We start from the raw sequence: 25,000 nt of genomic DNA, 5'->3' as shown, positions 1-25,000 counted from the left end.
GTTAGAGAGCAGCTACAGTAGACTCCTCTCAACATATTACCTCTATACACACTTCAGTTAGAGAGCAGCTACAGTAGACTCCTCTCACCATATTACCTCTATACACACTTCAGTTAGAGAGCAGCTACAGTAGACTCCTCTCACCATATTACCTCTATACACACTTCAGTTAGAGAGCAGCTACAGTAGACTCCTCTCTTCATATTACCTCTATACACACTTCAGTTAGAGAGCAGCTACAGTAGACTCCTCTCACCATATTACCTCTATACACACTTCAGTTAGAGAGCAGTTACAGTAGACTCCTCTCACCATATTACCTCTATACACACTTCAGTTAGAGAGCAGCTACAGTAGACTCCTCTCACCATATTACCTCTATACACACTTCAGTTAGAGAGCAGCTACAGTAGACTCCTCTCACCATATTACCTCTATACACACTTCAGTTAGAGAGCAGTTACAGTAGACTCCTCTCATCATATTACCTCTATACACACTTCAGTTAGAGAGCAGCTACAGTAGACTCCTCTCACCATATTACCTCTATACACACTTCAGTTAGAGAGCAGCTACAGTAGACTCCTCTCACCATATTACCTCTATACACACTTCAGTTAGAGAGCAGCTACAGTAGACTCCTCTCACCATATTACCTCTATACACACTTCAGTTAGAGAGCAGCTACAGTAGACTCCTCTCATCATATTACCTCTATACACACTTCAGTTAGAGAGCAGCTACAGTAGACTCCTCTCACCATATTACCTCTATACACACTTCAGTTAGAGAGCAGTTACAGTAGACTCCTCTCACTATATTACCTCTATACACACTTCAGTTAGAGAGCAGTTACAGTAGACTCCTCTCACCATATTACCTCTATACACACTTCAGTTAGAGAGCAGTTACAGTAGACTCCTCTCACCATATTACCTCTATACACACTTCAGTTAGAGAGCAGTTACAGTAGACTCCTCACCATATTACCTCTATACACACTTCAGTTAGAGAGCAGTTACAGTAGACTCCTCTCATTACCTCTATACACACTTCAGTTAGAGAGCAGTTACAGTAGACTCCTCTCACCATATTACCTCTATACACACTTCAGTTAGAGAGCAGTTACAGTAGACTCCTCTCATCATATTACCTCTATACACACTTCAGTTAGAGAGCAGCTACAGTAGACTCCTCTCACCATATTACCTCTATACACACTTCAGTTAGAGAGCAGCTACAGTAGACTCATCTCATCATATTACCTCTATACACACTTCAGTTAGAGCAGTTACAGTAGACTCCTCTCATCATATTACCTCTATACACACTTCAGTTAGAGAGCAGTTACAGTAGACTCCTCTCATCATATTACCTCTATACACACTTCAGTTAGAGAGCAGTTACAGTAGACTCCTCTCATCATATTACCTCTATACACACTTCAGTTAGAGAGCAGTTACAGTAGACTCCTCTCATCATATTACCTCTATACACACTTCAGTTAGAGAGCAGCTACAGTAGACTCCTCTCATCATATTACCTCTATACACACTTCAGTTAGAGAGCAGCTACAGTAGACTCCTCTCACCATATTACCTCTATACACACTTCAGTTAGAGAGCAGTTACAGTAGACTCCTCTCATCATATTACCTCTATACACACTTCAGTTAGAGAGCAGCTACAGTAGACTCCTCTCAACATATTACCTCTATACACACTTCAGTTAGAGAGCAGCTACAGTAGACTCCTCTCATCATATTACCTCTATACACACTTCAGTTAGAGAGCAGTTACAGTAGACTCCTCTCATCATATTACCTCTATACACACTTCAGTTAGAGAGCAGCTACAGTAGACTCCTCTCACCATATTACCTCTATACACACTTCAGTTAGAGAGCAGTTACAGTAGACTCCTCTCAACATATTACCTCTATACACACTTCAGTTAGAGAGCAGCTACAGTAGACTCCTCTCACCATATTACCTCTATACACACGTCAGTTAGAGAGCAGCTACAGTAGACTCCTCTCACCATATTACCTCTAAACACACTTCAGTTAGAGAGCAGTTACAGTAGACTCCTCTCACCATATTACCTCTATACACACTTCAGTTAGAGGGCAGCTACAGTAGACTCCTCTCACCATATTACCTCTATACACACTTCAGTTAGAGAGCAGCTACAGTAGACTCCTCTCACCATATTACCTCTATAGACACGTCAGTTAGAGAGCAGCTATTTTTTCACTTGATGTTCTCCAAAAGCCTTTGTTTTAACAACAAAGCTTCTTGATGGTCTTCAAGCCCCTGTTCATGTAAAAGTGCACTGATGGAACCACCTAAGGCGATTGCAGCAGTTCCATACTTGTTTTCAGAGTAGTTCTTTCCAACCCTGGAGCGGTTGACCCCTCTAGTCGGGTTTATTTGGACCAATGAGTTGACAGCGTTCGGACGGAGACCTTGTTGTGTCAACCATAGCTGATGCTGACAGAAAGACCTTCCCCACACCTGACCCATTCTGACCAATGAAGGCCAAGAGTGCTGCCATGTGACTTCTGTCGTCAAACAGGGCAGCAAAGACTAAAGCAGTAGAGAAAGTTTAATAGATAGAAAGCATAATAGATAGAAAGCATAATAGATGCCATTTGGATGGTTTTATCCTAAGCACCTGCCGGATGTGCATACATTTCAGCCTGCATGATGGCCCCAGTGGGAATTGAACCCGTCACCCTGTCAGCTGTTAGTGCCTTGCTCTGCCCATTAAGGCACTAAGCATGACGCAAAGGACAACTCTTTCCTCTGTTGCTGAAGAGGACAGAAGAGACAGCAGCAAGAGGGGAGGCAGTATTGCCAGTCATGTGATAACAAGAAAGAACTTTCTTGAATTAACCCATTGATACCTGATGCAGCATTTGTGTGCGTATCCCTTTAAGACCGCGAACCGCGTGACGCGGTTCGCGGTCTTAAAGGGATACACACACAAATGAGGGCTATACACGCAAATGCTGCATCAGGTATCAATGGGTTAAGGGCCCTTAGTAAATGTATTCACAACATTCTCACTATAAAGATCTGATTCACTGCTCCAGAGTTAAAATAGTGACATTCACTAACATGATGAAGGTCATTGTGACTGAAATGCTGACAGTTTCAATGATGTACTAATGATGAAATACCGTATGTTCGTTATGAAATGGCAATATTGCTGATGATATTGGTCTAAAAAAGATGTATATATATGCTGGACCCTAATTGAGATGTGCAAAAGTTTTTGGCGCTGGCATAAAGGGAGCAGAGGTGAAACTGTAAAACGGTCCATATTCCATTAAAAAAAAGAAGCTATATGCACGACGCGCAACACTCTCTCCATTAAAATCAGATTTATTGCTCCAAAGTTAAAATTGATCTTGCCACAGTTTGTTGCTGCTAACTACAATGAATTATTCATAAAGATTTTGGGAAGTTACAATTCCACATATAGACTGAGGGGGAATGAGGGTCACAGCTGTTTCTATCCAGCTTCCTTCCGTCCAACAAAATTACATAATAACTCTTGGGTTATAAAGCAAAATCAGAATAAAGCTTGTTTTATATGAATTATAAATGATCAGTTTTTTCCCTTTCTGATTACTTGCCTAAACTGAACCTTCACATGACAAAGAGAAGATGTTAGCCCTGACCACCAATACTGCAGAAGCTGCAAGGCCATGAGTTTTCCCCCCTGATTTCCCCCCCCATTATCCTTGGCAAATTTTCCCTCTGCTGCCCCTCTGCTCCACCTTCTGCCGATCTGGGGAGAGCTGTAGACTAGCACCATGCTTCCTCCAACACAAGCGCAGTTGCCAGCCACTTCTTTTCACCTGACAGTGGGGAGCTTCACCGGCAGGATGTAGCACGTGGGAGGATCATGCTATTCCCAACAGTTGGGAGGCAATGAGGTTAATGTAAAATGTGGTCTTAAATGTGAGCAACACTAGCACTAACAACACTAGCTCTAATGATACCGCTGGTGTGAGAGAGCAACACTAGCACTAACGATACTGCTGGTGTGAGATAGCAACACTAGCACTAACGACACTAGCTCTAACGATACCGCTGGTGTGAGATAGTAACACTAGCTCTAACGATACCGCTGGTGTGAGATAGCAACACTAGCTCTAACGATACCGCTGGTGTGAGATAGCAACACTAGCACTAATGATACTGCTGGTGTAAGATAGTAACACTAGCACTAATGATACTGCTGGTGTAAGATAGTAACACTAGCACTATTGATACTGCTGGTGTAAGATAGCAACACTAGCACTATTGATACTGCTGGTGTAAGATAGCAACACTAGCAGTAACGATACCACTGGTGTGAGATAGTAACACTAGCAGTAACGATACCGCTGGTGTGAGATAGTAACACTAGCTCTAACGATACTGCTGGTGTGAGATAGCAACACTAGCACTAACGATACCGCTGGTGTGAAATAGCAACACTAGCACTAACGATACCGCTGGTGTGAGATAGCAACACTAGCACTAACGATACCGCTGGTGTGAGACAGCAACACTAGCACTAACGATACCGCTGGTGTGAGATAGCAACACTAGCACTAATGATACTGCTGGTGTGAGATAGTAACACTAGCACTAATGATACTGCTGGTGTGAGATAGTAACACTAGCACTAATGATACTGCTGGTGTGAGATAGCAACACTAGCACTAACGATACTGCTGGTGTGAGATAGTAACACTAGCACTAATGATACTGCTGGTGTGAGATAGTAACACTAGCACTAATGATACTGCTGGTGTGAGATAGCAACACTAGCACTAACGATACTGCTGGTGTGAGATAGCAACACTAGCACTAATGATACTGCTGGTGTGAGATAGTAACACTAGCACTAATGATACTGCTGGTGTGAGATAGCAACACTAGCACTAACGATACCGCTGGTGTGAGATAGTAACACTAGCACTAATGATACTGCTGGTGTGAGATAGTAACACTAGCACTAATGATACTGCTGGTGTGAGATAGCAACACTAGCACTAACGATACCGCTGGTGTGAGATAGTAACACTAGCACTAATGATACTGCTGGTGTGAGATAGTAACACTAGCACTAATGATACTGCTGGTGTGAGATAGCAACACTAGCACTAACGATACCGCTGGTGTGAGATAGCAACACTAGCACTAATGATACTGCTGGTGTGAGATAGTAACACTAGCACTAATGATACTGCTGGTGTGAGATAGCAACACTAGCACTAACGATACCGCTGGTGTGAGATAGTAACACTAGCACTAATGATACTGCTGGTATGAGATAGCAACACTAGCACTAATGATACTGCTGGTGTGAGATAGCAACACTAGCACTAATGATACTGCTGGTGTGAGATAGCAACACTAGCACTAATGATACAGCTGGTGTGAGATAGCAACACTAGCACTAATGATACTGCTGGTGTGAGATAGTAACACTAGCACTAACGATACTGCTGGTGTGAGATAGTAACACTAGCACTAATGATACTGCTGGTGTGAGATAGCAACACTAGCACTAATGATACTGCTGGTGTGAGATAGTAACACTACTGTAGCACTAACGATACTGCTGGTGTGAGATAGTAACACTAGCACTAATGATACTGCTGGTGTGAGATAGCAACACTAGCACTAATGATACTGCTGGTGTGAGATAGAGGCAACCGTCTCTCCATCTTGGTCTCATTTGTTTATGGTCAAGGTACTTACAGTCATTTGACATATTGATGCATGAAAATATGACATGTAGCTCCTTCGCTGATACCGATGTTCTAACTTGCCCGTGCAAAGGCAGCAGTCTCTCTTCCTCTCAGCACTCACAGTAACTCTGCACCATCTATCTGCCGTCCATCGACCGCACTTTTGACGGTGTCTGAAACAGAGGATTGGGTTTCAGCTTGACTGTCTCTCCGCAGGCTCTGTGGCGACGTTCAGCAGCAACGCCCCAGAAAATAGGACTTTCTGCAGAAAGTTGTGACGTGAACGAGCAGAGTGATCGGAAATGCCCGGGGAAGAGAAATAATTACAGTGACGGGGGTGCGGGGAGTTGGGAATGGAAAATGTCTTAAAGTTTCTTAATGAACTGTGACAAACAGAAACAACAATGAAAGAAATGTGCTGGCAGAAAGGCACCAGAGGGAGAAAGCAACAGAGATGGGGGGCAGAGGGGGGCGTGGTCAGGGATTCATCAAAACCTGAGCAAATTAGCAAAATGTCATCCATGTGCATCCGTGTGTGTGTGTGTGTATCCAATGTGTATCCAATGTGTATCCAATGTGTATCCAATGTGTATAATGTGTATCCGCAAAAGGTAAAATAAGAAAATAAGACCAGTAAATAAGATAAGAGCCATTTCTGCTCTTTGAAGGAGCCAATGCTGCAGACTCCTTTTCATCCTGATAAGCAAAAGGAATAACAGGCGGCTAATAACCATCTGTCTACAAAACCCTCAGCTCACAATAAGCACAACCTTGTGTTTATTCTGGATGGATGTGTGTGTGTGTGTGTGTGTGTGTGTGTGTGTGTGTGTGTGTGTGTGTGTGTGTGTGTGTGTGTGTGTGTGTGTGTGTGTGTGTGTGCGTGCGTGCGTGCGTGCGCGCGCGCGCGCGTGCGTGTGTGTCATCAGGTGTAACTGCAACCAACCCAAGAGACCTTGAAAATCCGATCACCCAAAGCACATTTAGCCACAAAACAACAGTCTTAATGCAATGTGCCTCCAACTGACATATAGGTCTTTTGCGTGAACTTGAATATATCATAATACAAAACTGTGACAAGTGCAACACCCAAACACAATGAGCAGCATGCACTGTGTTGGCAACATTCCCATGCATTATGTCGAATATCAGAGTGAGCCAATGCTTCTTGGCCGATCCCAAAGATTTCGGTCAGAGTTCAAACTAGATTATTTTAATTGGAAAAATTTGAAATGCCTGAATTAGGTGGCAAGAAAAGCCAGATGACTTTACTTCAAATCACTTCTCTGCTGGGTTTCCCTTCACTGTGAAACTGCTCCACAATTCCTCAATGTATGGAGGTCCGTGTTCTGATGCTTATGCAAAGCCACAAAATATGTCCTGTGTGTGATGGTTGTGACGTACAATGTAGTGAAGTACAATACTGCCGCAAAAATCTTTTTAAGAAAACGTAAAATGGCTGACTTGAAGACAGAGTGCAGGTAAACATCATGCGCTCGCCCCCGGCTTCACCAGCCAATGAAATGTGAGAACAGATGGCTTCAAAGTGTTTCAAGTCCCGCCCACAGCAACAACACAGCAACCACCTTAGCTGCTTTCCACGCACATGAATGACAGATATGCCAAATGTCCCACGTGAACGTCCACCTTCTACTCACACAGCAGCAAGCTGTCTGTTGATGTGGAGCTATACAACATACTCTGCTGCTGTCTGGTGATCTAGAATGCATTTTCAAATGCTGCAGCAGTCCTGCCACAGCCAGTAAAAGACAGTGAGAGGCTGTGACTGTATGAATGTGCACAAGCAGGACATGGGAGTGAAAGGCAGCCATTAGTGAATCAGCATTTGATGCCAGTTTACTCTCTGCCTTCCATCAGGATCAATAATGTCCCATTGACTCACTCAAACCCCCAGACACACTATGAACTGGCCTTCATGAAACAAGCTGTGCAACTGTCTTTCCAGCAAACCACACAGATAGATAGATAGATAGATAGATAGATAGATAGATAGATAGATAGATAGATAGATAGATAGATAGATAGATCGATAGATGGATAGATAGACTAAACATGTTATGGTGGATACAGAGTCTATTAGTCTCTAGTGTCAAGCTCATTGTCATTGGTGCACATGCAAATTGTTCATGTGAGTGTGGTTACATGTAATCTCTCTCTCCCCCCTCTCTCCCCCCCCCCCTCTCTCCCTGCTTCTACCCCCCCTCGCTCTTTCTGTCTCTTTCCCCCTCTGTCTCTCTCTCCCCCTCTCTCTGTCTCCCTCTATTTCCCCTCTCTCTGTCTCTCCCTCTCTTCCCCCCTCTCTCTGTCTCCCACTCTGTCTCTCCCTCTCTCTCTGCTTTAGCCGCAGGTGATAATTAACCTGTTGGTATGATGGCGCACTTCTCCCCTGCAGCGATCATCATCATCATCATCATCATCATCATCACCATCATTCTATTAGTGAATCTCACTCTATTTGTAAACACTGAACACATTGAGAGTTGTTATGCAAACTGCTTCTCAAAGTGGGGTCCGGGGACCTCCAGGGGTCCTTGAGAGAGGTTCCAGGGTGTTCCCAGCAAAATGACTATACCTTAATGGGAATAGTTTCACTGCATTGAATTACTAGAGGTTAAAACAATGGCCTGGGACATCTACAAGGATGACTGTTTATGGTCCTTTAGTCACCTTCACAGCTATAGAATTCTGTATAAGGTCGTAAATAATATTTTATTTCAGAAGGGGCTCCTTATGCCAAAATATTATCAAATGGGGGGGGGGGGGTCTAATATGGATGTATTTTGGGGGTGCTTGCTTGACGCCAAAATGTCTGGAAACCACCTGATCGAGTCTGCCTCTCCGTGCGTAATTACGCACTGATCGGATCTGTAAAGATCATAATAACATGCAGGTATTTGGTGTAAGGTCACGTCTTACACCAAATATAGAATTATAATGAGCAGCAAATACAAATAATACATTTTGGAAACATCATGCTGTGACAGGCTGAGACAGCCTGAGGTGAGAAATACGAGCTTGCTTTTCTCTCTCTCTCTCTCTCTCTCTCTCTCACACACACACACACACACACACACACACACACACACACATACACACACAGTCACACACACACTCCACTTTATCGCCTGCTTACCTCTTTTATCCTGGACTTTGACGGTGATCTCCAGGTGAGGTTCGCTCTCTCGGTCCAGTCTCCGTGAGATGACTATATCCCCGCTGTCCCGGGTCGCGCTGACCGGGGAGCTCTCAGGGTCAGGCTCCAGCAGCTCGAACGTGGCAGACTGGAACCTCACCGGGCTCAGGTTCATCACCACGGAACCGATTCCCGCGTCCTCTGACACGTTGATGAAAACCGGGTTGTCGGGTTCCAGCGCTGACCTGGACCTGCGTGACGCCGCTTTAGGTCTCCGTTTCCCCGCTTGGGAGTTTGGCCATTGCCGGGGATTGATCTCCACGGCGATGCTCTGACTGGTGCGCGGAGGGCAGCCACGGTCCCGGGCAAACACGTTGAATTTAATGGGCCCCTCGAGACCGAGGATCGAGTCCACTAAGAGGATCTCTCCGGTTTTGGGCACCGCGTAGAAACTTCCGTTTCTCGGCACGGCGAAGTAGATGAGCTCCGCGTTCTTGCCGCTGTCTCCATCCCGCGCGGTAACCGTGTAGATGACCGTGCGCAGCGCGGTGGCATCATCCAGGCTCAGCTTCACAGCGGCACCGGGGAAGGCGGGCCGGTGGTCGTTGGTGTCCAGGACGTCCACCTTCACGGACGCTACCGGAGATTCGTCCCCCTCCTCCTCCCCGGAGAGTCCCGCGCATTGCCCGCAGCACAGACCGAGAGCCAGCGCATACTCAGCCCGCTCCTCCCGGTCCAACACCCCCGCTGTTTTCAATAACACGTGCCCGCGTTTATGGTGAGCAAACACGCGGAAATTCTCTCTGCCGTCGCCCAGGAGTTTGAAGTGCCCCGCCGCCGAGCCGGGCTCTCCGGTGCCGCACAGCCTCTGTGAGTCAAGCCGCTTTAACGGGACGCTCAGCCCGTTGACCCGCGAGCCCGGAGCCGAGTTCTCAAACACATGTCCGTGGAAGAACGGCACACGCGGCTCCGCGGTCCTGTTCGCGAGGGCGCAGGAAAGGAGAAGCGGTAAAAACACGTTGGTCCAAATCATGACTGTCTCCTCCGCTCCACCGCGCTGAAGCGATCCTATCACACCGGGCCGATGCCGAGGAAAAGAGCCATGCTCGTTCCTTGGGGATATTTCTCCTCTTTTCCTTTATCATCCACAACTTCCATTAAATTCCATTAAATCACCATGGAAACAGCCGAGTCCCGCTTCAACTGGACGCAGGAGAACTTTGTGTGTGTTTGCGCAGCGCGTCCTCCTCTGCTCTCTGTCTGCGCTGCTATGCGCGTGCCTATACCGGGGAAAAACGGCTTCAGCTCGAGTGTGCGCCGCGCGCACAGGGGCGGACGCAGTGCTTTGGGGGTCCGAGGCAAAGGCAAGCATGCCACGTGCCCCCCTGAATCACAACACTTTTATTCTTCTTCCTCTTCTTCTTCTTCTTCATTTACGGTGGTTGGCATCCAGCTTATTGGTGCATTAACGCCACCTTCTGCTGGGGAGTGTGGATCAGACAATCGACTTACAATCTAAATCCCTTAAACACACACACACACACACACAACCCTTTCCCTTTTTAATCCATTCTTTCTATACATTATCTTCAAGTTGGGCTGAGCAAAGTATGTTTTGCTGCTGCTGCTGCTGATTATTATTATTAGATTATTTTAGTTCTCTACTGATGCCACTGCAAGTAAAATGAGCTTTTAAATCAAATAACACAATCACAAGAAGTGGAATAGCCCACTGAATGAGTATAGGGGGAGACCATGACTTTTTTTTATAAGCATTTAGTTTAACACATACATTTTATACCATCAATGGTCAATTTTAATGTCTCTGTAGGCTACATAATTGTATATTTTGTTATTATTTATTCCGTAATTCTTAATCTTAGTATGTGCAATAATAGAAAAAAGGTTCTCCACGCATCATCTGGCAATATACAGCTGGTGCTTCTCAGTTTGAGGACAGTAAACCTCCCTCCCTCTGTTTCCTGTATGTGCAATAATAGTTAGAGTATAGCTATTTATATAGCTTCACTTATTATCTTTATCGTCATTTTATTACTAGTTCTGAATTGCATCTTGTGATCTGGATGCAATCGTAATTTTGTGTATTGCGAATTACAATAAAGTTGAACTTGAACCTGGACTTGACCATTGCGCATCTACTGTATCTCCATTTCCTCTCCTCTCCCTTCTGACTGATCTCACACCAGGATCACACTCAGTCATGCACTTAGAGTTGCTGCAAACTGCATGTCTGCGCTGTCTTGCACCAAACGCACTGAGACGAAACTGCTCAGGCCTGTCAGTTTGGCAACATCAATTTTCATCACGAGGACACATGAGGTAGTAGTAGAGTACCCAGTGATAAACAGCAAATAAACACTGGTGTTAGTGAACGCATGATGCGCTTATCAAGCACCCAACAGCAAACGCATCTGCAGCGGGAATGATGCGGCGGTAACGGATCCTCTCACCAGGAAATGAATTCTACAGCCAAGCGGAACGTGTCGGATCAAGCATGCACACGCATGTACGCGCAGGCACAGCCACACACACACATAAACAAACATGCACACGCATGTACGCGCAGGCACAGCCACACACACACATAAACAAACATGCACACGCATGTACGCGCGGGCACAGCCACACACACACACACACATAAACAAACATGCACACACATGTACGCGCAGGCACAGCCACACACACACACACATAAACAAACATGCACACGCATGTACGCGCAGGCACAGCCACACACACACACAAACAAACATGCACACGCATGTACGCGCAGGCACAGCCACACACACACATAAACAAACATGCACACGCATGTACGCGCAGGCACAGCCACACACACACATAAACAAACATGCACACGCATGTACGCGCAGGCACACACACACACACACACACATAAACAAACATGTACACGCATGTACGCGCAGGCACACACACACACACACACACATAAACAAACATGCACACGCATGTACGCGCAGGCACAGCCACACACACACATAAACAAACATGCACACGCATGTACGCGCAGGCACAGCCACACACACACATAAACAAACATGCACACGCATGTACGCGCAGGCACAGCCACACACACACATAAACAAACATGCACACGCATGTACGTGCAGGCACAGCCACACACACACATAAACAAACATGCACACGCATGTACGCGCAGGCACAGCCACACACACACATAAACAAACATGCACACGCATGTACGTGCAGGCACAGCCACACACACACATAAACAAACATGCACACGCATGTACGCGCAGGCACAGCCACACACACACATAAACAAACATGCACACGCATGTACGTGCAGGCACAGCCACACACACACATAAACAAACATGCACACGCATGTACGCGCAGGCACAGCCACACACACACATAAACAAACACGCTGTGGGCCTGCAGCAGAGAGGAGGTCCCCGTCATCACTCACTGTCCAGTCTCACACATCCAGCAGGCCATAATGGCTTCCCAACAGCGCTTCAGTCCATCAGATTAAAGTCATGTACAAACGGGTCATTTTTAAAAGTGAAGTGAAGAGAAGATAAAGTCTCATGTGGTGCAGGCAGGCAGGGACCCGTATAGAGGCTCCAGAGGCATTTTACACTTAGAGTAAGAGGTTCATCACCCATTTATTTATTTATTTATTCATGTATCTATTTATTTATCCATTTATTTATAGTTTAGTGGTTTCGAAAGTGAGGTCCGGGGGCCTTGAGGGATGCCCCGGGCAACGAGGAGTTCAATCCCCTTTAAGTGTATGGAATTATTCCATTTACATGTAGATAAGAATGACTAATTGTAGTTCTAGGTTTCATACTTACCGATGAAGCTCTAGCGGAGGTTCAGTCAGGAAGACATTATCATTTTGCACGTTTAAGCTTGAATTCACTTCTGATTCCATCCTGCCCTTCACATCTTTCATCAGCTGTTTGCACCAGCTGGCCTCAACGATTAACTAACTCAACGAATAGCATCGCGACACGTCTTCACACACCTCCATTGTAAGCCAATCATATTGCTGCTTTCTTTTTCAAATGCTATGTTTCTTTCTATCCAAAGGAGTCTGTTGTCATGAGGCATCCCTCCAGCTCCCAGTCTTCGCAGATCCATCAGAGTCACCAGCTTCATCAGTCTCAGGAGATCATCATCAGCCACCACCACCACGTCCCTTCTCCACGGGGGATTTACCTTGCTGCTGCTCAGGGCATGGCGCCCCTCGATCTCAACATCTCTCTGTAGTGTCTAACCAACCACCAAAGATTTTCTTGACAAGTCTTAATTCTCACTATATATTCTGTCAATATAAAATATATTCTGTATTGTAATAAAACATTTATTTTATTCATTCACTAGTCTCTCCTGATTGAACAATTTTCACCTCACATTCTAGACAGTTCTAAAAATTCAATACTAAATTCAATACTAAATCAACAACAACACAATCTTCCTCTGACTCCCTGGGACTAAATCTAATACGAGTCTGTTTGAGGATCTGTAAAATTTGAAAAAATACGCATATCACTTTTGGGTGTGCTGGGTTAGATAGAAATCACAATAGAAAGAATAGAAGCCACACCGTCTTATGCTCCAACGTTGAATTCTGCTGAGATGTTTCGAGGCTGAGCTCTTCATCGTCGTCTTATCGTGAGAGGACCTGATGAAGAGCTCAGGCTCGAAACGTTGCCACATATCTCGCCCGGGCCCCGGGACAACATGATCCCATACGGCCCCAACCCTCCTCCATACACACACAGGCACTTACGGCGCAAACACAAACGTGCCATACGTAACTTCAGCTCGAGCAGGAGCCTGGCCGTTCACACCAGAAGCGTTCTGTTTTGCTCCGCGCCGGTCACAACCTGCCTGGCTGCACACAATCGCACGCGGCTTGCATCAAAAATAAACCAGAGGCGAAAACTATCGCTGTGAGCCGCCCGCGCTGCGCTGCGCTGTGCCAGTGTGACCGGTCTAGTCTGTTAACAAGGATGCTGAAACGAAACTGCCTGTGCTTCGCCTCGCTTCCACGTCGGCTCCGCTTGCACGGTTAGACAATTAGAGGGCCCTCCCACCCTCCCCTGGTTCCAGGGCCCGGGACAACTGACCCTGTTGTCCCCTACTGTCGGCGGCCTGCCGGATTTTATTATTTCTATCCTGCTTTTGTTTGTGTTTGTGACATTAAGAAATTGAGAATCCTTTTAAAGTTACTCTTCCCACTCCGGTTCCAAGGCATGAACACTGATAACCTGAGTTAATAACCCCTCAAAGTGCCACTTCAGAAAAGCCTTCTGCAGATAGTGGCTTTGTGTTTGCTTTTTGTGCCTCCTTGTGTTTGAACTCCTGCTCCCTTAAAACCCTGCATCCTGCATCCTATAATAAGAATGCAAAGTCTGTGTGTGTGTGTGTGAGTGTGTGTGTGTGTGTGTGTGTGTGTGTGTGTGTGTGTGTGTGTGTGTGTGTGTGTGTGTGTGTGTGTGTGTGTGTGTGTGTGTGTGTGTGTGTGTGTGTGTGTGTGTGTGTGACAGTGAGTGAGCAGAAATTATGTTGGGCCACAGCTATGCCATTTTACGTGCCATCGATCGGGCTGAATCTTTCGGCAGGTGTAAAGAGCACCCCCTGCTGGTGACCTAACAGAGCCGGAGTTTAGAATTCGGTAATTAGGGCCGACTAAATGGGCAGAAATGGCTAATTAGTGGGCAAAATGCACCAACACAGGTTCAGCACCATGAGTGGAGAAGCGTGGTGGTGAGCGGAGTTGCAATCAGCCAGTGCACTCCGGAGCAGCACACAGGTGACCCGAGTTTTAATCAGCCAGTGAAGTGGACTATGAAAACCCTTCTGGGGGGAGAGAGGAGAGGCTGCATGCCAACTCTGTGAGCGAGGTAATTCAGCTGCAGGTTTAGACCAAAACTTTGTTCATAAATAAAAGTTTGTTTGACTAACTTCTAAATCAGGGTGCTGAAGGTCATCTGCCCCCTGCTAAAGTAATATAACAAAAGAAAAACTCTTGGGCATAAATTGGACAGAAATTGGGCTCTTTCCAAAAAGCTAATGTGTGAGGATGTAGTGTAGAAGTGCAGCGTCATGATGAAGGAGGCATTACTTTGCTTTAAATTGCAGCATTTTAGAATAATTAACATAACATTTCCAGCCGTTTATCTGATGCTTTTATTATACTCACAGAAGTTATAATGAGCTCAGATCATGCAGCTTGTGGCCTTGGATGAACCTTTTCTTTTTAAAGGTGTTTTTATTGTAGTGAGTCCTGCTGCCTCCGGGGGCACTGTGTGTGTGTGTGTGTGTGTGTGTGTGTGTGTGTGTGTGTGTGTGTGTGTGTGTGTGTGCGTGCGCTTGCTAAAATTTTGTTTTCCAAAATCTGCCAATTTCCCTTGTTCCCAGTGCAGCTTCACCGGTTTCGAGAATTTTATTGGAAAAAGTATGGTGAGATATACGGCAGATTACTATGAAGAGATATTAAGGCAGATATAAGGTATATAAGATATAAGGCAGATTACTATAGTACGAGGGTGAGGAGAAAAGGCTTTCGCACACCTACGCGACAGGTGCGTCGGAGAAGGGCAAAACCCGACACAGTGAGAAAGAAGTAACTCCCGCACACTGTCTCCAAATGCAAATAAAAGTTTAATAGAAGAATAACGTTTCGGTCATCACGACCTTCATCAGATTCATTTTACAGGGAAGAAGGAGGGACCCAGTTAAATAGGCTGGCAAACAAATATGTGGACCAATTGGGTCGCAGCATTGTATCCTGACATCATAATTGATGATAATTACCAGATGGAGAATGGCAGGTGTAAGCCAGAAGACTGAAGATATATGAGAAAATACACCATACACCCTGTATAATAGGCCATATACCCTGGCTTATCTATAATACAATATATACAGGTGATGGCCAAAATTACACAAAATATAAGAAAAACAACAACATCATAACAGGAAAAGGATCGAGCCCTGTATTACATGGAAGACAGAATACTTCAACATGGGATTCTGGTGGCCACTAGGGAAGAAAAAACATCATAGATTCTGTCCCTATAAAAGAAGAAAGACAAGTGTTAAAACATATACAGAGGATATTATGGTAGCAAAAATAAATAAAATGGTTGCTACAAAAAAGTCTTAAAAATGTACACACAGATAATTACAACATAACTTGTAAGAGAAATTCGTCATTTAAGCCCTTTGGTGACAAAGTCTGTAGAGTGAAAATCCAAAAAGCTTCTCGTTTTTTCAAAAACGAGAATGGTCGCCCCCTCTAGGAGGTAGGCTGACCTGTTCTATGCCACAGAAGCGTAAGGTTGAGATATCATGTTTGGCATCATTAAAATGCACTGCGACTGGATAATTCCGGTCGTTCCTGCGTATGGAGCTTTTATGTTCACTTATACGCGTCTTTAATTTTCTGGTGGTTTTGCCCACATAGACAAGACCACAGGGACAACGTAACAGATATACAACAAAAGTGGAAGCACAAGTGATGACATTTTTTATGGAAAACTTTTTGTTGGAGTGAGGATGGCAAAAAGTGCTGGTTTTAAACGTGTTGTTGCACTGGGCACAACTGCCACAACGGTAATTGCCGTTGGGCAGTGGACTCAGTAACCTTTGCTGAGGTTGAGGGGGCTTATTGCGTGCAAAATCAGCATTGACCAACAGGTCTCTGAGACTTTTTCCCCTCTGGTGTACAAAGAGGGGCAGTTCCTTAAAAACGGTTGCTAATTCTGGGTCTGATTTTAAAATGTGCCAATGTTTTCTAAATATAGGTTTTATGACATGAGAGTGAGGGGAGTAGGTAGTGATACATGTGACAGAAAAGTTATTTTTCTTTTTTTCTTTTGTTTTTAAAAGGTCTGAACGGGGCTTATTAAGTGCCGCATCATAAGCTTTTTTAACCCATTCAATAGGGTATCGGCGTTGTACAAACCTGGCTCTCATGTCATCAGCTTTTTCAATAAAATCTGCCATGGACTCACAAACTCTCCTGAGTCTGAAAAACTGACTCTTGGGGAGGCCTCTTTTTAGTGGGGTAGGGTGGAAGCTGTTTGCAAATAATAGAGTGTTTTTGTCCGTTTCCTTACGGTAGAGGGTAGTGGACAAAGTGCCATTGTGTTTTCTGACCCACATATCCAAAAAGTGAACTTGTTCTACATTGTGCTCCATGGTGAATTTAAGATTACTGTTAAAACTGTTTAGGCTAATAAAAAACTGATTCAACTCATTTGGGTCACCTTGATACAGACAAAATACATCATCAATATATATCTATACCATTGCAGAATTTTTGGCAAGTGTGTATTGATTTCATGGTTAAAAACACAATTATTTTCAAAAAGACCAACATACAAATTCGCATAATTAGGGGTACAAATCGACCCCATGCTCGTCCCAGATACTTGTAAATAAAAGTCTCCATTAAATTATTATAGTACGAGGGTAAAATCTTGTAATTCAAGAGAACTGTTGAAACTAGATTATTTGTATTGGGATACACTTGAAATTGTCTCACCTCGTTGACAATCTTTTTCACTTATTTTAAACAAAAACAGCTTGACTGAATGAGACGTCTGTCCTATCAAACGCTCTCTACTGTATACTTTAGCACAGCATAAAGAACAGCAGGTAGAAAAGAGAGAAAGAGAGAGGGGGAGGGAGGGGAGAGGGAGGGGAGAGGGGGACAGAGGGGGGAGGGAGGGAGAGGGGGACAGAGAGAGGGGGGAGGGAAAGGGAGAGAGAGAGCAGTCAGCAGTTAAGCATGACTGTGCAGACAGTATTATTAAGCATGACTGTGCAGACAGTATTATTCCCCGCTGACAGTGACAATGGCCTGGTGAGCCAGACTGAATCATCTCTCCCTCTTATCTCCTCTCTGTCTGCGTGCGTCTTTGTAGGCTTTAAATAAAACTCAACACAATGTGTGAGCCCTCTCAGGCGCCCCTCATAATAACCCCTTCCTTCTTTTAATACTTTAATCTTTATTGGATTTTCAGGGTACAACAAATATACACAAATCCAGATCCAAATATCAACTGGAAAGAAAAATAATTGAACAAATCAAAATAAAAAGAAACAGAGATAATGTTGGAGGCCACATTAATAAGAAAAGAAAAATAAAATAAACATGTTCAGTAGCCTATAGAATTCACACACAAGATGTGAGTCATTGTAGTTTCTACAGGTAAAGTATCTCTCTCTTCTCTTCACAAACAATCTTACCTAAAAAAAACCTAGTATATAAGTTAATCTTTCCATGTCCCACCACTGGTTCTGCAGGAGACTCAGGCTTATTTATACCAGCTTATAGTTATGGCTTTCATAGCTGCAATCTTAATCCCTCTCTACAGTGCATGACAACAGCATCTTTCATCCAAGCAGATTAATCTGAATGTACATCTTCATCAAATTATTAACAATTTTCACAAATCCCCAAAATATGTGTGTGCGGTGTAGTGCATCTAACAACCACACTGTCTCCAACAGGGAAGATTTTACTTACTTTACCAAATGTTTATCTCTTAAATGAAAGTCTTAAAGGCAATTCAACATCATATTATAATGTTGAAATGCCTTAGGGGCGTTCATAAAACATAGAGATTACTTTCGTACAATTACTATTAGGCCAAAGTTGATCTCTTGTGGACTCTCCATTTTCACTTCCTTAATAATCTTTGAATTGTATGTACCTAAACAAATCCAGATATTGAAGGGCAAATTTATCTTAATGTTTGAAAACTCTGTAATTCCTGGTTTTCTATTACTGTAGCTATATTGCCGTAATACTGTCCATGTATACATGTATTGCCCACTGCTTGAATATGGCATAATTTCCTCTGAATTTAATGTCAAAGGTGATCCATCTGAGTGCTTTTCATATAAGCGCTTCCCTATTGATACATAGCGGATGTCGGGTCGCGCAGAGCAAAGTGGTCACTTGAAGAAGCCGAGTGCTGACCTCATACGAGCTACAGCGGCACCGCACGCACAATTCAATTGGACTCTTTCAGCTTTGTTGTTTTGTCTTCGTTGTTGTTTTGTGCGCTGGGCAAAATAATGTGCTTGAGCGTCACCACTTTGCCTTAGTGCAGTCAAAGAGGTTTGGAGGGGACAGCCATGTTTTGGAGCGCCACCGCCTCCGAAAGACACCAACGCCGGCCGACATTAACACAGGCATGCTAGCAGCAGTTTGTTTTTCCACGTGTTTTAAGAAAATTCGTACTTTGGATTCAGTAATTGACTAATTGATTTAAGATGCAGATTTCTTTGCAGTGATATTATTACCTATATTTGATCTGGTTTGAGTCAGGTCACCTACAAAGCAATCTGGGAACCCAGAGTCTATTTTTATTTGAACAATAAACTCTGGGACACCTCTACATTTTTTCCCAGCTCCCTGTACAGAGCGCCAGGGCCGCTGGAAGTCATTTTAAGCAGGGGGTGCTGGGAGGAAGGGACTCTCGGTGGGGCCCGCAAGGGCCCCACCGAAAAAAATTTGGACGTTTTTTTTTTACATTTTTTTGCCATATTTAGAGGAATATCTCATTTTAAATTAACATTAGGATACTATTGTGATGTAATTATTCAGTATTTTCTCCTTTTCTCACTCATTCAGAGCAAAGAGGGAGATATATAGCATGATGATAATGCTCTATATCTCCCTATTTGCTCTGAATACACCAGTTAACATGACACAGACTTAACATGATAGAAATATTATCAGCAAACTTAATGACTAGACTAATTATTCTGATCTGAATGGCATATATCAAGAAACATTGACTCCTCTCTTTGCTGTAATAGTGGGAGGTGCATTTTTGAGTAGGCTATTAAAATAGCATGTCAAGTTCACATTTCTTTATTGCCAGATTAAACAATTCGTATTGGTTGTTGGTTGGTTCAACACAACATGTGCGTGCATGCGCGCTTCTTCTTCTCTATAGCCTACAAGCATGTAACTTCCTTGATTGTTATTGTTGATAATTCTATTTAAATAAGGCTACATTTTCATTTCCCGAAACATTCTTAAACAAGAAAGGAACATAGTGCACTGCAAAATATTTTTAATTACATTTGTAAAAAAAAAAAAAAAAAAAACTTTTTTTTTTTTGGAAAAAATCTAGGGGGTGCTGCAGCACCTGCAGCACCCCTACTTCCCGCGGGCCTGCAGAGCGCCTCTCCTGCCACCGCCACTTCCTTTTCCGTGTCCTGCAAAAACTCTGCATAGAAGACTCAACTCGTCTCACAACAACAGTGGGAAATGACTGGAGGTGTCATTGTTCGCAAATTGCTATTCAGACTGTAAACAGTGGAGCACGTCACTTCCCTGTGTGGGTGTTTTTGCGTTAACGTTATTAGAAACGGACACGGAAAAGGAAGTGGCGGTGGCAGGAGAGGCGCTCTGTACAGGAAGCCGGGAAAAAAGGTAGGTCTGTCCCAGAGTCTATCTTTCAAATAAAAATAGACTCTGGGTTCCCAGATTGCCTACAAAGCAATAGACTATAGGCCCAAACCAAAATGCATTGTAAAAATACCTACTAAACAGCTCTCATCCGCTTTCCCTCATAATCGTCGTCCCGGCCCCATCACTATATTGTCACATGGCGATCCCTCAGCTGTCCTTGTCACAAAGTTTGGGCCCCTCCGCTCCAAGCTGTCATCTTCCACTCGTTATGGTGACAAGTGACAGGCACTGACGAGGAGCATTGAAATCCAAAGCAGACCCAGTAAGTGTCAGTAAAGCGGGACGTCAATCTGGCTGCTCTGGGTTCCGTCCCCCAAGCTCACGAACAAGCTGTTAGATTGACACACACTCAGACCCCCTAACTGCTATTGATCACTCCACACGGCCATTTTATTAACAAACATTCCCAGGCTTAACTCATTTTCGCAAACTTACCCAGGCTTAACTCATTTGAACAAACCTACCCAGGCTTAACTCTTTATCTTTTTAACAAACCTTCCCAGGCTTAACTCATTTGAACAAACCTTCCTAGGCTTAACTCATTTTCACAAACCTTCCCAGGCTTAACTCATGTTAACAAACCTACCCAGGCTTAACTCATTTTCACAAACCTTCCCAGGCTTAACTCATGTTAACAAACCTACCCAGGCTTAACTCATTTGAACAAACCTTCCCAGGCTTAACTCATTTTAACAAACCTTCCCAGGCTTAACTCATTTTAACAAACCTTCCCAGGCTTAACTCATTTTCACAAACCTTCCCAGCTAGGCTTAACTAATTTTCACAAACCTACCCAGGCTTAACTCATTTTCACAAACCTTCCCAGGCTTAACTCATGTTAACAAACCTACCCAGGCTTAACTCATTTTAACAAACCTTCCCAGGCTTAACTCATTTTCACAAACCTTCCCAGGCTTAACTCATTTTCACAAACCTTCCCAGGCTTAACTCATTTTAACAAACCTTCCCAGGCTTAACTCATTTTCACAAACCTTCCCAGGCTTAACTCATTTTCACAAACCTTCCCAGGCTTAACTCATTTTAACAAACCTTCCCAGGCTTAACTCATTTTCACAAACCTTCCCAGGCTTAACTCATTTTCACAAACTACCCAGGCTTAACTCATTTTAACAAACCTTCCCAGGCTTAACTCATGTTAACAAACCTTCCCAGGCTTAACTCATTTTAACAAACCTACCCAGGCTTAACTCATTTTAACAAACCTTCCCAGGCTTAACTCATTTTAACAAACCTACCCAGGCTTAACTCATTTTAACAAACCTTCCCAGGCTTAACTCATTTTAACAAACCTACCCAGGCTTAACTCATTTTCACAAACCTTCCCAGGCTTAACTCATTTTCACAAACCTTCCCAGGCTTAACTCATTTTCACAAACCTTCCCAGGCTTAATTCCTCGTCTGTCTGTATTTTACAGGGTATCTGCGGGGTCTTGAAAAGTATTCAAAGTCGATAAATCAATTTAGGGAACATTTTATTAAAAAGTCTTAATCGCCATTTGAGAGGTATTAAATGTTGTAGCTATTGTGCTGATTGTGTTGAATGGGCATATGATATAGTCTCATATCGCTCGCAGACCCCTGAATTGAATCGATTTCGTATCAGACTTTGTGATATCAGCAAATATCATATCGTTGTCCAAATAATCTATAACATCGTCTCGTGATGAAACTTGTGATTTACACCCCTATTGCTGACGTGACAAAAGTGCACTGAGGTCTTAAAATATGATTTGACTTTGATTTGTTTATTTGGACGGGACAGTGCAAATAAAAACACAAAGAACATAATCAGAGTGTAAAAATTGACGGATTTAGCACGAGACTCGAGCACGAGGCTCGAGCACGTTGCACGTGGCACGAGGCTAATTTCCATCCGTTGTCCCCGTGATGAAAATGTCTTAAAAAAAGGTCTTAAAACGGATTGAATTTAACTTCAGGATTCCTGCATATACCGTTTAAAAAAACCTACCCAGTATTAATTCCACCTCTAAACTTTATGTTTTTGTCCTTCTCTTGCACTCCGCTCTCTCTCTCTCTCATTGTTCAGAGTGAATGATCAGCTGTGGAATCATGTCAGCCACCTAAACCAGGCTGGAGGCACCATCAACATGCTTGTTCAACATGCAAAGATCCAGGCAGAGGGAGGGAGGATAGAGAGCGAGAGGAAGGTGTGGGTTCATTATCCAGACTCTCTCTCTCTCTCTCTCTCTCTCTCTCTCTCTCTCTCTCTCTCTCTCTCTCTGTCTCTGTCTCTCTCCCTCACCGGCAACAGATAGCCATCAGGGGAAATATCTTGATAGGACGATAAAGAAAACACAGACAGGGAATACGCTCAATAGAGCTTTGGAGAGGCGCCAATTGGACTTTGCTGCAAACACAATCTGGAGATCCACTGGGTTGTAAATTGGCTGGGCATAATGTTGTGTGTGTGTGTGTGTGTGTGTGTGTGTGTGTGTGTGTGTGTGTGTGTGTGTGTGTGTGTGCGTGCATGCATGCGTGAGTGCGTGCGTGCGTGTGTGTGTGTGTGTGTGTCAGACAGAGGATAGGGACAACCAGGAATGCTAGCCTGTAGCTTTCTGTCTATTTGAACCAAACAACCAACCAGGCGAAGAAACAGACAAACAAACAAACAAACAAACAAACAAACAAACAAACAAACAAACAAACAAACAAACAAACAAACAAACAAACAGACAAACCAGGCCCGGCTCCAGGATGAAGTGATGGCAGATATTCCCTTGACAAAATCTGGAGCATTATTGCACCCACTTCCCGACAAGCTAGCATGACATGAATGGTACCAATGCATATTGTACTACAGCATAGCATGAGTTTGGAATTTGTGACTTTTTCATCATCAAGATTGAGTTACCCTCATATCCATGGTCTTCGAATGTTTCATTATGCTTGTGGGGTGTCTATTTTTCTTTTCTTTCGAATTAATCTTTTGGATTTTGGATATTTAAAAAGAACAGTGTTGCTACAGTAGCTGCTATGTCAGATCCTTGGTGCTGGATATGAACTGCACTCCACCCAGATAGAACCTTGCAATTCCAAACTCACAACTTCTGCATGTAACCATTGCTCTCAGAGAGACATGATCAAAGGGAACATTTTAATGCTGAATACAGCAACAATACAAAATGTTCCAATGATGTGAATATGCATCCGTGACACAACGAGGTGTACCGGTACCATCCCTGTCTTCCAAACTCCCTATTCCCAAGAGACCCTGTTTGTGTCCCACTCCCGATGTGTTCCGTTTTGAACCATAAACCAAACCGTTATCCTAACTTAACCAAGTTGTTCTCGTTGTCTAAACCCAACCAAGTTGTTTTACTAATGCGGCACCGTTTTCAACCAGGAAACGCAATTCCTCATATCTCACTGGCGAGCGCAGAGGGTCTCCCGCTGTCACCACCGCACGCACCGGTGGCATCGACAAATGCTGAAAAGACACGGGGGGACACTCGGTCATGTGTCGTTTGGAAATGGACTTATTCTGTCGTTTTGGTAAGAGGACGTCTTGATTCTGATTTACTTTCTTTTATGTTCTGTCAAGTTGCTTGCAACTCTTGGTGACTGACTGCAGATGATCATCCTCCTACATGTCTCTCTCCTGTGTAAGATGGTCCCAGTCTTCCCAGGTCTTCTTCTCCTGTCACTTCTTCTATGGTGTCAATCCATCTTGTTTTTGGTCTTCCTCTACCTACCTCAACTTCCTTCAGTCTTTTCCAGGCCCAATATCTTCCTGTTTTTACTTCTCCTCAATAATGCATGAAAATAAATACTGAATAACGATTTATCCCCCTTCACCTTCGCTCAATATTGAAGTGCACGGCTACGTGCCGATCCTCAGTGCGACTGTGCTGCTGCTGATGCTGCGCGGAGGGGCCGCCTCAGTGCGTTTCCCAATATCTCTCCACTCGCTCTCTGACACGGCCTGAAGCACGAGAGTAATATCATGTGGATTTCCCACTCAAAGAGCCCATATATCAAAGAGCATACCGGGGCCGCCGGAGAACTCCCTCAAGCCACGCTACTGAGAAGAAGCCAGCGGGTATTAAGGCGCGGTGTATAGTTAGGCTGGTGATCCGGTGCCCCAGAAGCACTCTGACGCTGGTGAGCTCAACCCCATTATAGCCGGATCACAGTCTCTCTATGCTTTCGGTCTGTGGTTTGTGTCTACACTCTAGGGTGTCTAGGTCATATTCATACTCATCTTATCTCCTAACTATCTCCCCTATCTAGCCACTGCAACAACAACAACAAAAACTCCCTCTGCCCAAATCATCTATAGCCTGAGGGCCAAAAACCAAGTTGGTTCTCAGGGACCCGAGTCTCTCCATCTACAACAGAGATCATGTCCATCAGCCACATCTGAAAAGAAGGTGAAGAGGAGGACTTCCATTCCTTCAGAATGAGTCTTTTGGCGACAGTTGTACGAACAGACTATTAACTCATTGAGTGCCATGGACGAACATGTTCGTCATTTCGTTTAGTAACGTAGAGTGCCAAGGACGAACATGTTCGTCAATTGCGTTTTTTGA

At 44.1% G+C, this 25,000-nt stretch overlaps 2 protein-coding genes across 2 annotated transcripts in view; one reads left to right on the top strand and one right to left on the bottom strand.

Moving 5' to 3' along the window:
* Nucleotides 1-9,938, bottom strand: part of LOC310799569 (putative neural-cadherin 2) — a gene marked incomplete at both ends in the record, with an annotated part of 132,344 nt that extends 122,406 nt beyond the window's left edge. Inside the window, one exon of the mRNA XM_083662159.1 lies at nucleotides 8,906-9,938. Coding sequence (XP_083518285.1) covers nucleotides 8,906-9,938 — 1,033 coding nt within the window. The remainder of the gene's footprint in view (nucleotides 1-8,905) is intronic.
* The window catches only part of LOC310799721 (E3 ubiquitin-protein ligase TRIM47-like), a 495,544-nt gene that overhangs the window by 421,698 nt on the left and 48,846 nt on the right, over nucleotides 1-25,000 (top strand). The gene's annotated exons all lie outside the window — the stretch shown is intronic.

The sequence above is a fragment of the Poromitra crassiceps genome (assembly GCF_964638095.1).
Source record: "Poromitra crassiceps genome assembly, chromosome: 28".
Classification (NCBI taxonomy): domain Eukaryota; kingdom Metazoa; phylum Chordata; class Actinopteri; order Beryciformes; family Melamphaidae; genus Poromitra; species Poromitra crassiceps.
Note: the sequence above shows the minus strand (reverse complement) of the source record. Positions and strands in the feature narration are given on the sequence as shown.